General features: G+C 37.3%; 1 protein-coding gene across 1 annotated transcript; it reads right to left on the bottom strand.

Moving 5' to 3' along the window:
- Window positions 1–333: 333 nt before the first annotated feature.
- Window positions 334–14,801, bottom strand: LOC141440553 (uncharacterized). The gene is made up of 11 exons (XM_074105100.1): window positions 14,558–14,801; window positions 13,599–13,712; window positions 12,394–12,502; window positions 12,040–12,182; window positions 11,083–11,166; window positions 10,540–10,622; window positions 7,929–8,051; window positions 6,666–6,963; window positions 4,726–4,838; window positions 2,590–2,640; window positions 334–1,652 (listed from the first exon to the last, which is right to left on the bottom strand). Exons 1-11 carry the CDS (start codon window positions 14,601–14,603, stop codon window positions 477–479), a joined length of 2,340 nt encoding a protein of 779 aa, XP_073961201.1. The 5' UTR covers window positions 14,604–14,801; the 3' UTR covers window positions 334–476.
- Between the last annotated feature and the right edge of the window lie 1,441 nt (window positions 14,802–16,242).

Genomic DNA, 16,242 nt, shown 5'->3' with positions numbered 1-16,242 from the left:
ATTTTTTTCGTGGGGTTTATAAATAGTACGTGTATCATCGAGCGTAAGTTATAGAAATCAAGCCCTGCATTCAACGTGTTCAAAATAAAAAATCAAAGATTACCATAATAATTTGAAACCTAAGGATTTTAGGATATTCTTGGTAATGGAAATATCCTATAAAGTTTTTACTAACGTAATATTTTTGTTTATATAAACATTTATTTTTTAAATAAAAATATTATGGTAATCGAGAACATTTTAAGTTTTAATATTAATGAAGATATTGTACGTAATTACATCTTAAAAATTATAATTTAACGAAATATTTAAACTTTACTACGAGAACTTAAAAAAAAAATAACAGAAAGAATGGTAAGTTTAGACAGTAACCGTATTTTTTTTGTTTCTGTGAAATTAATTTGTAATATTTTAACGTCTCTTATCGTTAACGAGCTGATTTCATAAAATCTAAAACAAAACTGAATTATAACACATTACATAAACATACAGAGAACTGCAGCTATTACAAACAACTTTTCCGGTCTAGCAATGTTACTTTCATCCATCGACACTTCAAGGTCATAATATTCTGCACGTTTTAACTCTGAATATGGATTATTAAATTTACTAATCTTTCTTAAAGAAGTACCATATTCAGTACCAGTTCTTTCCTGATCTTGACTTTTACTTGGCTGCTGATCATTGAGATTTTCCTCTTGATTTTGCTCAACCTCATTCTCAGCGTCATTTTGCTCAACTTCACCATCAGCGTAGACTCTTCGGGATTCCTCCCAATCCAATTCGTCAGTATAGTTTCGAGTCCTAGTGGGTTTGGTCTTAGGCGCACGTGTACCGTGAATTTTTGTAAGGTGCGACCATATCTCAAGTGACAACTCTGCTTCATCATCAAATTGAAAGTCAAATTCTAAATTCAGATGTGGATGGTACAACCACCATCCAGGCTTGTCAGTTATGTATTCCGGCTCAAGAAATTTATGAGGCTTCCAAGGTTTTTTCTTTCCTTGTCTCCCTTTAGCTTTTGGTTTTTTAATTGTTTCTTCTACTTTCACTTCTGGTTTGTCTGTCGTTAATGCTATTTCAATATATTCTGGTGTCTCTCTAAATTCTTTAATCAAATCTATCGACTGTTGTACTTCTTGTTTTCTTACATCCATAAGTTTCCCTTGATAAAAAACTTGCCCGGCCCGTAATTCACTTGCTGTTTTATCTAAAACATCAATTGAGTTCTTCAAGCTATCTGGAGCTGGGCTTCCTAGTTTATCTCTTACATTTACTAGTTTATCTTTTACTGCAAACATTTTTTTAAATGTCTTGTTTATATCGGCTTTTCCTGTAATATTTAGTTCTTTTCTTGTTGTTTCTAGTTCGTTTTTTATTGCTAGTAGCTCATTTATTACGGAGTCTGAAATTAGCTTTTTATATCGTCTACTGTTTTCTATTATACGCCTTCCAAATCTTTTTGATGCTTCAGTTGCCGATCTTGCGCTGTTCTCTTGGCCCGATTCTTGGTCCGGTTCTGCGGTTGTTCGTGCTGGTACCGGGTATTTCTTCACTACCCGTTTTGGAGTCTCGTCTACACCTTCAAGGGTGTCAATGAAACTGCCATAATTGTACCACAGCTGAGCTTTTGATCTTCGTTTAGATTCCACCTACAATAGCGTTTAAGTCGTAAAAAAGGGACTAAAGCATATTTATAGCGTAAAAGAAAAAAAGGGTAAGTTTAAAATGAAAACTGACTAAAATTAGAACGACAAAGGAAAATATTCTTATTTATTTATAAACTTCAGAGGATTGATGAAATGATAAAAGTGATCAGACAAGGGTGAAGTACAGTAAAGGACATAAATATCTGTACAGCCATAGCATCAATATATATACATCGACCTTACGGCATAAAGGTGTATAGATATTTTGACGCCTTGGTAACGTGCAGTCAAGTGCAAAAATAAGTATCTATTCGAACCACTCATAAACATGTTACTTACTACAGCCTTATTGCGTTGGATTAAGAGTCTGTGGTACTTATTTTTGAAACTTTGAATAATTTCTTATTTTTACACTTCACTGTAAATTATGCCCTCGACTGTAACTATACCTCGTCTTGTAGACTTTATTTGAGGTCGCTTGAATTGTTAGCACCTTTCAAATCAAGGTGAAAAGGGGCAACAATTTATGCAGATATTTATATTAGTTTTGTTTTTTTATATTTTGGGTAGGGTGTGGCCTGCAATATGAGCAAATAATTAAAACATAGATCATACTCCTCAAACTGAACAACATTAGTTCAGCGACTTTTAAAAATAATTAGTTTTTTTAATTTTTATTACACTTTTAAGTTTATGAAGAAGCAATGTAAAGCAAAATTCTTGATGTTTGTAGCGTGACAGGCGACGCAGTTGTGTTCTAGGATGGCGTACATTGATAGCAGTATTTAATTTGTATGAAAAAAGGAAAATTCAAGGACTCCATTATTTTTAAAAGTCGCTGAAATAATGTTGTTCAGTTTGACGAGGACGATCTATGTTTTAATTTTTTGCTCGTATTACAGGCCACACCCGGTATTATATGAAATAAAAAATAACTTACTCGTATATAGATACATGTGTAGTTGAACACAGACAGATCCATAAGTGATAACTGAAACAGAAGTTTGTATTACCTTTATTTTGTCGCAAATACGTTTCTTATGATCGGAATTATGTCGTCGTGTCGGTAAAAAAGTTGATTGGCCCACTAACACACGTAGGGCACTTAAGACATTCGAAAAAAGGTAAAATGGGTCTAATGAAAATGCCACCGTTTAGGAGGATGATGTTGTATTTAAAATTAATTTTGATTCTAAGCAAGTTCTGCCTAAAAGCGCAATGCTTATGGAAATTGGAGTATTGGATGCTTTAATTGTATTTTTGTTTCAATAGAATACTATGTTTTATCGATTATTTAAAATTATGTCGGAAACCGAAATCATCAGGGCCACTACCAAACTTGAAACTCGAAGTTCGTGCGGTCCCTCTGAACTATTTAATACGAGAGCAAGAGGGACGGTACGATACGAACTTCGAGTTTCGTAGTAGCCCTGCAGAGAGCAGCACTATTCGTATTATGGTAGTCACATTATTTTTACATTTGACATTTCTTACTGTCACTTTAGTATCTTGGTTTAATAAATATAATTTAGGCATTGCAGTATCATTGACGATAAGTACCTACAGTATCTATCAGACGATAAAGATTGCACATCGGTCTTCTGAAATAAATTTTAAAATTAAGCCGTGGTGGCCTAGTGGTTTGACCTATCGCCTCTCAAGCAGAGGGTCGTGGGTTCGAACCCCGGCTCGCACCTCTGAGTTTTTCGAAATTCATGTGCGGAATTACATTTGAAATTTACCACGAGCTTTGCGGTGAAGGAAAACATCGTGAGGAAACCTGCACAAACCTGCGAAGCGATTCAATGGTGCGTGCGAAGTTCCCAATCCGCACTGGGCCCGCGTGGGAACTATGGCCCAAGCCCTCTTGTTCTGAGAGGAGGCCTGTGCCCAGCAGTGGGACGTATATAGGCTGGGATGATGATTAACCGTTGAAGAGTTCCGTCCTGCGGAGACAATCCTGGCCGGACTACCAGGATTTCATTACCAGATTATTGTATTGTCACGCAATTTAAATTTCAAGATAATCCGACATCTAGAAATGGGTCAAATTTAACTTGCAAGATTTGACCCGCACGTACATTTAGATACATATTACATACATTGCAAGTTAAATAAAAGCTTTTAAAAAGCCAATTGGCTATTCACGACAATTTCCGAACACTGACGACCGTCAATCATCGTATTTATTAAGTGACGTTTTATATCAAATAAATACTGCACATTTATGGACTTACTTAATTAGTTTACGTCAAATTAATGACATATCAACTTCGGATATCTATAGCGAGCTATTGCAACTACTAAAAAAAGGAATATTCCCTCTTTTTCCTAATGTCATCGTACAATTTAAAGTTTTGCCGAGTTTCAACAACTCTTTATTATATATTTTCATCTAAAATGCGTCCGTACCCTATTGCACCTGTGCCCTTAGTGTAAGTTTTCGGTTACAGAATACGTCTCGATCGCGTTCGCGTTAAAATCTCAATTTGTATGGAAACAAACATCGCAAACATCGCCATATAAATTGAGATTTCGCGAACGCCATCGAGACGTATTTTGTAACGCTTACACTAAGTGACAACGACTGACGTGTTTCTCTATAGTAAATGTGAGATTTCTAACGCGAACGCCATGACGTATTTTGTAACCGAAAAACTACACTCGAGACGTGACAACGAGTGACAAACAAAATCACATAAGTAGTCTGTGACAACGCTCTACGAAGCCGAAATTAGCCAAATCTCTTTCCAAATACCGGTTTGCAGTCTTTATGGCCGAATACTGTAATAACCACGAGCTATATTCACGAACAAATTAGACATAATAACCTAACCAACAAAAAATTGGAAAACCCCGACATTGTCACTTCAAAGTTCAATATCTCATAAACGGCTGAACTGATTTTGATAAAAAATATCTAAGAACCATTGCTAGAAATGCTTTAAAAAAACCGCATTCAATCGGTTCACCCGTTTAAGAGCTATAGTGCCACAGACACACACATAGCGCTCAAACTTATAACACCCCTCTTTTTGCGTCTGAGGTTAATAAGGAAGATGATTTTGGTGGATACCTGATAGTAAGCTTTCCCCCCTTGCCTGTCTGCGACGAGCCTCACGGCGTCAGTGTAAATCAGTTTAGATCTCTTTGAACAGTCACCCTTGTCCAACTCGTACTTATTGTGGACTGCAACAAAAATTTGTATGGTAGTTATGTATGTTAATATTGACCTGGGCGACCGAGCTTTGCTCGGGCTAAAACTCGATAGTAAGCGATTTCCCACAGATAAGACCAAGCTAGATCGATTTGTCATCCCCGAAAACCCCCACATGCCAAATTTCATCGAAATTGTTGGAGCCGTTTCCGAGATCCTCGAAATATATACGAGTATACAAGAATTGCTCGTTTAAAGATGTGATAACAGATAAGTACTTTAAAAAAAATCCGGCCAAGGGCGAGTCGGACTCGCGCACGAAGGGTTCCGTACCATTATCTATACAACATTAGACATTAGCAAAAAAACGGCAATTAAATCCAGTTTGTTGTATGGGTCCAGGGGGTCCCTTTAAATATTTTTTATTTAAAATTTTAGAGTGATTATACAACTAAAGATTCTGTGAATATTTCAAGAGTCTACCTGTTGCCGTTATTAATATCAAGCAAAAAACGGCAAAACAATCACGTTTGTTGTATGGGAGCCCCCCTTAAATATTTATTTTATTCTGTTTTTAGTATTTGTTGTTATAGCGGCCACAGAAATACATAATCTGTGAAAATTTAAAATGTCAACTATTACGACTCAAGAGATAGAGCTCTGTGACAGACGGACGGAGTCTCAGTAATAGGATTCCATTAGCACCCTTTGGGTGCGGAATCCTAAAAAGCCCTGGAGGCTTAGTGGTAAGACGTATGGCATTGCAAGCAGAGGATCGTGGGTACACATCCGGGCTCGCACCTCTGAGTTTTTCCAAATTATAATGCGAAATTTCATTTGTTTACTACGAGATTTACGGTGAAATAAAACATCGTGGGGTAACCGGCGTGTAGTTCCCACCCAATCCGTAAGGGACCTGCGTCTGAACGACAGCTTTAATCCGAGAGGAAGCCTGTACCCATTGCAGCAATGGGACGTACCATCAGCCAAATAAGTGGTCTATCAATTTTGAAACAAGTTGCTATCAAATGAATATGTCGCTAAAGTCGAAGTTTGTAGTTGACAGACACGTCTATTGGCATTAAGTATTGTTTTATGACATGCAAACGATTATCATCTTTAGGGTGGTAGCCCACATATTTGGTTGATGGTTCATGAGCTTTAGATTATAATAATTTAGATACTAAACGATATTGTAACGGATAACTCACGGCTTAAACCGAGTTTAGCTCGACATGTTTCAGGCTATTTCGTGGTGGCGCGTAGTGTGCGTGTTGCGGCAGCCGCCGAGTCGCGTTCGCGTGCTCCTGAGAAGATGGGCTACGAAATAGCCCGAAACATGTCGAGCTAAACTCGGTTTAAGACTTGAGTTATCCGTTACAATATTTATTTATTAAAATTACATTTGTACTCTTACAGCTAAAGCCAAACCGGCACAAACTTTAAACACTTAAGATAATATCTAGGTGAGTTACGCTATAGAGCTCGCAGGCATCTGATCTTCCGCCACTCTCTTGCACTCGGTCATCAGGCGCCGCCGCGAGCACGGAGTTGAGCAGCGCGAGCGCGCGCGCGACCGGCGCGTGCGCGTGCGCTCGCGTGCGCCTCGCCGGCACCGCCAACAGCGGGTGACGCCGTGCAATATCATTTAATATGAGTGAGTCTCACGGTAGTTTCATGTTCAAAATTTAGATACTCATAAAACTCATAATATAATAATTATTTATGAATTGTTTTGTTGGATTGTCATTCAATCTCTCTCTTCTCAGTGTTTGTCTTGCGCAGTGCCTTAGTGTTTAACTGTTATACTGTGTAAGTTTCTTTGAAATAAATAAATAAATAAATTAATGGCAACTTACAAAGAACGATGGCATTTTTATCAATGCGAACGATTTCTGGTACCAATCCGCTCTCGTATCTATCAAAGATCCAAGGGGTGACTTTAGCACTGAGGTCTTCTTCTTTGTCACTTCTGAACAGTTCGTGTATGGGGACGTCCTTTTCGCCGCCCTCAAACCGTTCTCTTAAGCTTAGTTTACCCGGTGCTCCCCTCAATCGGACGTCGGAAGTGGTGGATTCTATCCAGGGTAGGTATTTGTACAAGTCTATGAAGCGGGAGGGCGATGCGCAGCCAGGACCGTGGATGCCAAAAGCAACCTGAAAATTACCAAGTTAGAAAAGTTGACCTACTAGTAACAATGTAATTTCTAAAAAAAAAAACCGGCCAGCGTGTCGTACCCGCCCGAAAAAGGGTTCCGTAACCATTACGAATAAATTAAATAATATTTTTCTAAGGATTTCGTATTTTATACCTTATTCTGCTATTTTTTCTTAAACTACTGATAATTCTCAAGCAAACTTAACCGTTATAGTTTTCCTTGTAAGTTGAATATACTTACCTACTACCATCTTGAATTTTTTCAAATTTTTCCACTCACCGGTTTAGAAATTAGAGGGGGGGGGACGCTCGATTTTAATGTAAATTTGCACTTTAAAGTTGAATATTTCGCAAACAAATCACTGAATCGAAATATCGTCTTAGTAAATCCCTAATGGTTTTAAGACCTATACAACGATACCCCACACTATAGGGTTGGATGAGAAAAAAAATCACCCCCACTTTACATCTATGGGAGGTACCCTAAAAAATTTTTTTTTTTTTTATTGTACCATTTTGTCGGCATAGTTTACATATATATCCGTGCAAAATTACAGCTTTCTAGCATTGAGTCCGTGAGCAAAGCCGCGGACGGATGGACAGACACACAGACAGACAGACATGGCGAAACTATAAGAAATCCGTTTTTGCCATTTTGACTCCGGAACCCTAAAAAATGTGTATTTTAATTTTTGTATTTTTTTTGTTTTACTTGTGTTTGCTGTTTGCTTTTTTGTTTTAATTTTGTTGTATTTGTGTGTCTTTGTGAATGTGAATAAATGTCAGACAGATAGACGGACAGATATACAGATATTGGCGTCAAACTTTTAACACCCCTGATAATAAAAATACGTACCTATAGCTAGTTCAGTGGAAATGTGCTTCCACCGTCAAACAAATAACGGATTCAGTATTTTCCGACTTTGTATTTATTTAGATGTACCTACCATGTTAACAATCTTACCAAAGTCCACGTGCCCGTAGCATTAGAGGCCAATATCATCCCAGTTTCAAATAAACATGACTTTTTGTTGTTCTCCGTAGACACGCACTGGTAGGCTCTCCAAGGATCGTTCCGGGTGATGAGCTAGAACGGGAACAAACATCGATAGGTTAGGTTAGGTTAGGTTATAAAATTAAATAATAATCGTAGAACAATCGACATTAAGGGCCGCCACTCGAAATTTTGAGCGCAGTAAATCCATACTCCATAATGTATGGATCTACCACATACGGACAGTAGTGTTCCGTTCGAACTTTTCTCTTATTCGGAATTCCGCATGGTGGCCGTGCGTTCAGAACTGAAATAAACGTATGTGTGTTATGTATTTACGGAATTCCGATTGTATGTGCTTGCCCTAATTGACATAGGGAGTTCTAAACTAAGCAAAGGTACTATGGGTACCAGGCAACGGATAAACGTACATCCATACTAATATTATAATTGCGATAGTATGTGTGTTTTTATGTTTGTATGTTTGTCCGTCTTTCACGTCTAGACGGAGCGACGGATCGACGTGATTTTTGGCATAGAGATAGTTTATGGGCCAGAGAGTGACATAGGCTACTTTTTATCCCGGAAAAATACACAGCTTCCAAGGGAACAGCGCGCGATAATCGAATTCTACGCGGGCGAACCCGCAGGCAAAAAGCTAGTAAATATATACTTAAATACATATGCAACGTCATTGGCGTGCATTGTGTCGATTCCAGGGTAGGCAGTTGGTAGTTTGGGTCGCAGCAGCGCGCCACCAGCACTATCGCTGCCTACCCTGCTGCCTGCGCGATACGGGCCATAGTTCAACGTCCAAAACTGTCCAAAACCCAAGAACAAACATTCGTATTATCATATTAAAAGAGGACAAGTAGGTTCACTACGAACAAAAGTACATCGCGCGGCTTAAATGTGTGCGCGCCGGTTGGCGTCGGTACGCACGCACGCGCCGCACGCACACACTGATAATTTAAGGAGGATTAAGTTTAAGGATTAAGGTTAAGTTTTCTTTATAGTCAAGGCTGATCACCTTTTACGTTCGTTTACGTTCGCGTACTCGTACTTACGTATTTTTTGTATAAAAAAACACCTTTACATACAAAAAAATTAAATTACGGCCTATAATTGAAAATTTTATGAAAAAATTTTGTTTTTCCTGTAACGATATTATCTCGAACGAATACCGATATTGGCAAGAAAGCCACATTCATACAGATTCCAAAAATATAAGCTTTATTGGAACAATTTTATAAAAATTGCGTTAAAAAAATTATAATACACATCGCGGCAGTGGCATACTTAAATAAATCTTAGATTAATAACATCAACAAATACTACTTTTATAGGTTTCTAGGGTCATGTACAACTAAATACAGTCTATTTAGAGAGAATAAAGCTCAATGTAAATGTGATGCTTTTTAATTACAATGACTTTGTATGTACTATGTAGGTATACTAATATATTATATACAATCAAGTAAGTATGGTTTCTATTTAAACTTATAACTGAGCTAAGCCTAATCACGATTGCAAGTAACACAAAGATTTTATATTTAAAATACTATCTTATAAATATATTGTTTACTAGATGAAAACCCGGCTTCGCTCGGATAAAATGAATGAAAAATTTTTGCCAGTAAAGACTGTCGCACTTATCGAAAAATCTGACGTATATTTCCAGCCTTAATTATTATCACAAACACTTTACCAGCTAACCTACGTAGTTATCGGTATTTCACCAGTTTCTCCTAAATCTTATTTGCCCAAATAACTATGATGTTGCTGTCTCATAATCAAAGAAATTAGACCTAAAGGGCCCCATATACCGCCGTGGCCGTGGCCGTGCCGGGGCCGTGTGTGGGGCCCTTAAGAGGTCGCAATGGAGAAAGGAATACAAACCTGTGACACCTGTGACACGTGATGACGTGACACTAACGCCACTATGGTGTGATGACATTGACATGTTTAATTCGCAACGCCATTATATACTTAGTAATTTATTCAAGTTTATATTGAAAATACTCGATAATCCGAATTTTCCGCCTACAAGTTGTCGACTCGGCTTGACTAATTTTTTACGCTCTTAAATTTGATGTGCATTTCGTTCGAGTCTACCGTACCCCTTGACGAAATTATTAATATAGATTATGTACATTTTCCCCCGCAGTCGCACAATTCCGTGCACTTAAGTTGCCGCTGGAAACACTTACACCTCGAACCACCGCAACTCTTTTTGCATCTGCATCGAATCATTTCCAAGCATGCATCGGCAGCTACTGGTAAGTCCGTCCAAGTAGGTCGCCAGCTGTCACCGGCTTTGGTCCATCCCCAATCAGATGAATCAGGAAGATTTTGTGTCGGTGAAATCAGACCCCATACTAGACAGCTTGGAACACTGCTCGCAGGAAATGCTGATACAGAGCAGCTTTCGTTGGTGGTATGTTTTCCAGTTGGCGGTTTTTTTTTTTTGTAAAAAGATGCTTTCGGGCTTCGTTTACAGTAGAAAATTAACTGGATCGCGAGCACCAGACTGTTGTAAAGAATACCTTTTCGCAAAAAAAATGGTTTCATTTGAACTCACCCCTTCTCTGTAGTACCATTGTATACACGGAGTTTGTCCCACGTGTTTAACTTTGTACGCTTCTTTTTCCAGAATGTCGTTTACTGAAAACAGTTTTAATCTTAGTAAAATCAGTGGCTACTACTAGAACTTTACTATCCTATCGGGTGTTGGTGCTACGAGCAATGTGTTCTGCCAATTGCCACTTAAAGCAGCGTTTCCACCAGAGATGTGCGAGGATGTGTTGCGAGGAATATGTTTTTCATTAACCAATAGAAACTCTTCATTTACCTCGCCTCGCTCGGCTCAGCTGTTTCCACCAGAGATGTGCTGTGCGAGTATGTGTAAATGAAGCGTTTCTATTGGTTAATGAAAAACACACCCCTCGCAACACATCTTCACACATTATTGGTGGAAAAACTGCTTCAGTATAGCAACTCTCAGAGCTATGTCAGTGAATTTTCTCCTTCGTATCTCCTCATTTCTGCTTAGATCACGTAGAGACGCTCCGAGCATAGCTCGCTCCGTAGCTCTTGCTCTTACCACCCTTGTAGTTGTTCTTACCATCAGTTATTCCCAAAACGTATAGTTGACTTGATTCATTGTATAGATAAGGGCGTGTGGGCCAGCATATGGGGACCAGCGGGACTGCAAAATAGCAATAAAAATGCGTAAGAGATGTACCAACGTTATTCTGTCTTCTGTACCAACGTTACCATACCAAGGGAACATATACCCATGTGTTTATGTCCGTGCTCCAGAACATGAATGTGGCAGAGCAAGAATGATGTCCAGAATAAATGGGAAGCCTTTAAGTATATTGCCGGAATGAATTGCAATGGTTGAAGTTACGCCTACAGGCTTGAAAAACTACCCATCAATGCACATACATGATAACATGAAAGCCAGAATCGATATGTAGCAAAGTGATAATAGGATTGTACTTGTAGTTTGTAATGCATCAGTTAACGGTGAGTTATGGAATGTTCTTGCAAGTGGCCCAGCGATGGATGAAATACATTGATACGGTAACGTTGGAATCAGTGCTTATTCTCTTTTATGTTCAGATGATAATCAGTCACAATCAGTCAAATATGTGGTCTACCACCCTAAAGTTGATAATCATTTGCATGTCATAAAACAATAATGCCAACAGACGTATCTGTCAACTTGAAAGTTCGACTTTAGCGACATAAGTATTCATTTGATAGAATCTTGTTTAATAATTGATAGACCACTTATTTGGCTTGACATGACAATACCTTGATGTCTGCATGAAGTAGAAAGAAAGAAAGAATGATTTATTTTGGCTCCATAAGTACCACCTAAAACTAAGACTAGCACTAAAACTATATTACTTGGTGACACGACAGGATACCAAAAAGGGTCTCCACTCAGCATGTCTTGCCGCACATTATGTGCAGTAACGCTGGTTTTCTGTGGAACCCAAACGTTAAACATGTATGCATGAGCCAGTTCCTTTGCCCCAGTCAGAAGTGGGTAAACATTCTGCACACTAACCAGGTTCTTTTTCTTCCAGCTCCAACTCTATAATAGCTATCGTGTTCATAACAGCTGGATACTCAGGATGCGTCGTATAGTTCTTCAGCTTGCAGAGCCAGCGTTCGCCGTCATTTGGGATAAACAACGCTTTGGAGTCTCGCCTGGAATATTGTCGATAGCAACATTTGCATTAGAAAGTTTTGTAGGCTTTAGAGAATGGTGTTTCCTTCCATACAAATGTTTATGACTATGTATATCTTTTGGTTGAGTTGACTTAGAAGTTTGATTGTGTTACTGCTTCAAAGGGTAACAGCTTAGAACATACTTGCGACAAGAGCGTAGCTCTTAAATTTAAGAAAAGAGATGTCTTACTCAAAGATCCTCCGAGGCATTCGAGCTATATCGTCAGCGATAGTTAATGCATACTTTTTTTTAATTAAAACAGCTCCAGTTAGAGCTATTCTCACGTTTTCGCCTTCATCTGAAAAACAAATGCAACATTTATGCAATACTAGCCTGTTACCCGCGACTCCGTCTGCGCAGATGTCATTTATCGCTATCTCCCGGGATAAAAACTATCCTATATCCTTCCCCGGGACTCAAACTATCTGTGTACCGAATTTTATACAAACAAACAGACTTGCAAACTTTCGCATTTATAATAGTAATGGGAGTGGGATTTATTATGACCTAACTAGTCTGTATCCGCAGCTTCGCTCGCGGAAATCATTAGATCTGGCAGTCGAATCGAAATTACGCAGTTTTAAAAATTACCACGGGAATTTCGGAAACTTACATATTGGTTTCATCTAGTTAAGTTACACGAATATACTTAGTATCCATGCAAAGTATCATAATTTTGGGATTTTACATTGTATCCCGTGGAAATTTCGGGATAAATAGTAGCCTAGTTATTCCACAGCCGCTTCAGTGGATAGTAGTAACAAGCGCACATACTTAAAAAAAAAAAAAAAAATTAAAATTTAAGCTGTTTATTTCAAGCAAAAGAACAAAAATCATTTTACAATCATTAGAGAGTCCTTAATCCTAATTTTAAGGATTTTTGCGTGGCTCTATTAGCGAAAGACTGAGTTGCTCACGCGTAATTAGTCTAAGTATACATGCGAGTAGATATTTAATTTCTTATATAATATAATTCATTATTTTTCATGCATGCAGTTTTTGCTTTATCTTACATATAACCTAAGTCTGAGTGCACATCCGTCCCTTCCCTCTTAAATATATCTTTTATAAAATATCTTTTAATCGCGCTTTTAATTTGTTTACTGTTATTACTTTCATGTTTGTAATGTTGACAGGATATAAATACGAAAGTTCAAACTACCCGTGTGCGTATTATTTGTAGGTGCTTTCCCGTTAAAATCTCTGAACGGATTTAGGCAAAATTTCATAAATAGATCCCGGAAATGACGCTTAAAACTACTTTTTATCCCGATCTTTCCACGAGACCGGAATAAAATTCCAACATTAAAAAAATAAGTAAGTCTAATGTTCTAAACGTTGTTTCTTTATAAACACGCCATGTTTTAGTATGAAATTGGAAAGTCTTAACTCACGTAACTCCACGCGGATGACTCCAAGCCACGGGAACATGCCGACTGGTCCGAGTATACCCTCACGGAATAAGCTGTTCAAGCTCGGGTCGCAGTTCTCAGGTTTAAGGCACCTCACTGCAACCATTTTATAAGTAACCACCCACCCTTAGGCAGATTCAAAGATACACAGATCTCGCGGGAACTATGCAATTTTCCGTGATAAACCCTTCCTTTGTCCTTCCCCAGGGTCTGAAACTATTTTCTATTTTCATTTAAATTAGTTTAGCGGTTTTGACTTGAAAAAGTAGTAGACAGACAGATAGACGGATAGACAGAGTTACTTTCGTGTTTATATGTTACTTAGTTTTATTTTAGTTATTTAACTTTTTTTTAATTAATGTATTTTTTTGTGTAATTTCTTATTTATAAAATAATAAAGCATACTTTTTAAATGAAAATCGAAATAAGAATATTTTATTCGCACTTCGCAATTTGCAGACAACACAAAATAAAATAAAAACAAGTATTAATTAGGTATTTGCGAAATCGCGAAGCGAATGACAAATAAAAATGATAAATTACATTTTTGTAAAAAAAAACCTGTCAAAGTAAATAAATTTGTTTCCAAGTCCAACTCATACAGGGTGAACTCTAAGACGTAATACAAAATTAGTGTTTCGTACTCAGTTAATGCTGGGTAATATGCAAATATATGCTGGTAAATGCATTAACTCTTTTGTTGAAATAAGTCTGAAAAAAAATGTGGTTTCTATACATTATTGAAATAAGAAATCATGAACAATGTATGGAAACCGCAAATTTCATCGGACTTATTTCAACAAAAGAGTTAATGCATTACGAGTATATTACCCAGCATTAACTGAGCACGAAACACTAATTTTGTATTACGTCTTAGAGTTCACCCTGTATATGCGGTCATTTAAAATATTATCTATTGATTTAATTGATTGATCACTTACCCTGGAAAGCAAACATGGCACTAAAAAATCCGTAACGCAAAATCATCACTTCAAACTATACTCGTAGTCACACACGTTATACGGTTACGCATCATGCGAATAAAATAAATAGAGTATTTATATAGCTCAGATAGTCATTCGTTTTATTATAAACAATAACAGAATGTTTATATTGTGCGTATGAGTAACTGGAGACCATATAAAACAAATCGCTTTACAACAAAATATTTATTACTGTGATTAATAGAATTTGTTTGGAGTCTATTTCGGTGTTTATATTAATCATTGCGTGTTTTCAAATTATGACTATGTATAGGATCTTTATGCGTCAGTGAATATAATATCGGGTTCACTTTCATTTCGAAACTTTTAATTTCGCAACTGTTTAATATTTCTGAAAAAATGAAAATATTTCAGTATTTTTTATAAAAATAACCTAACCTAACCTAAAGGGTTCTACACGATGGCCCTGGAATAAATCCTGAAATATTTACAGTTTTAAGTGATTGCGAAATGAAAAGTTGCGAAATTAATCAGGTTGCCAGACGTTACTTGCGAAATGAACGCATACTATAATATTTTAATTCGTGACGCTTTTTTTCATCGCCATCCGATATGTGCGTAAATATTTTGTCGAAATTTAATTTAAAAACCCGTTTTTTTAATTTTATAAAAATCAAATTAGCCTACATCCACACTTCTAAGTAAAAGTGTTCCTTTTCACGCCACTTTGCCCGGTCCAGTACCAGTCTGTACAGCTTTCCAGCTTACCAACCAAGTATCTATCCACCGTTCTTCGACCCAGTCTTGGCCGCCTTTTGACCACTTGTTGTCGGTGCGTCTCGCCAAGGGTATCCGTTCAATACGCAAGTAACGTTGCATTTCGCAACTTTTCATTTCGCAAACTGTAAATAAGTTTTCGCACAATATGTCGTTATTATAATAATAAAATAATTGAAAGATAATAAGAAACGTGTTTGCCTATTAAAAAGAGACAAAGTTTACAATGCCTTGTAATGAGTTCTAAATGGCCTATTCTTCATTTAATTCCTTTATTTTGCAGATCGTTACCAGACACCCGCAAACCAGGCAGAGTCATGTTGTTGCAGCAGTAAAACAGCAAGGCTGCAGTAGAAAATGCGGTGTAGATTACCAGATCAGGAAGGTTTGGTCCACTGGTGACTGCAAAATTCTTTAGCTCATCAATAAATAGCTATTCAACACTCTATGTATTTCTGCTGCCTTAATTAAAAACGGGTGTTTACTCGAGTGATGGTTATCTAACCAAATTTTGATAATTATCTATTTAGTAAATGACAAAGGTTCATTACTACTTATTATTAAATGGTTTAATTTATTTACACATATTTAGTAAATTGATTTCATTGATTTATTTTATTTGTGTTTATTTTAAATTTAAAGCTGCAGGTTCACGGTGGATGCAGGCCGCTTCCAACCGAAGCAACTGGAGGTCTATGAGGAAGCTTATGTCCAACAGTCGACGCCCTACTGACTACATGATGATGATTTATTTATTTTCATTTCTCCTGTTCGGAAAGGTTAATTTTCATGGGTAGATAGCCTCTCCTCCTTGCTCCTTGCTCGTGACCAACTCAATTTTTTATTTATAGTCGGCCGTGGCAAGTGGCCAGTCGTAAATTCAATTTATTATTATTCTTATTTTT

The sequence above is a fragment of the Choristoneura fumiferana genome, chromosome 22, assembly GCF_025370935.1.
Source record: "Choristoneura fumiferana chromosome 22, NRCan_CFum_1, whole genome shotgun sequence".
Classification (NCBI taxonomy): Eukaryota; Metazoa; Arthropoda; class Insecta; order Lepidoptera; family Tortricidae; genus Choristoneura; species Choristoneura fumiferana.
The sequence above is the reverse complement of the archived record's forward strand: the minus strand, read 5'-3'. Positions and strand labels throughout refer to the sequence as shown.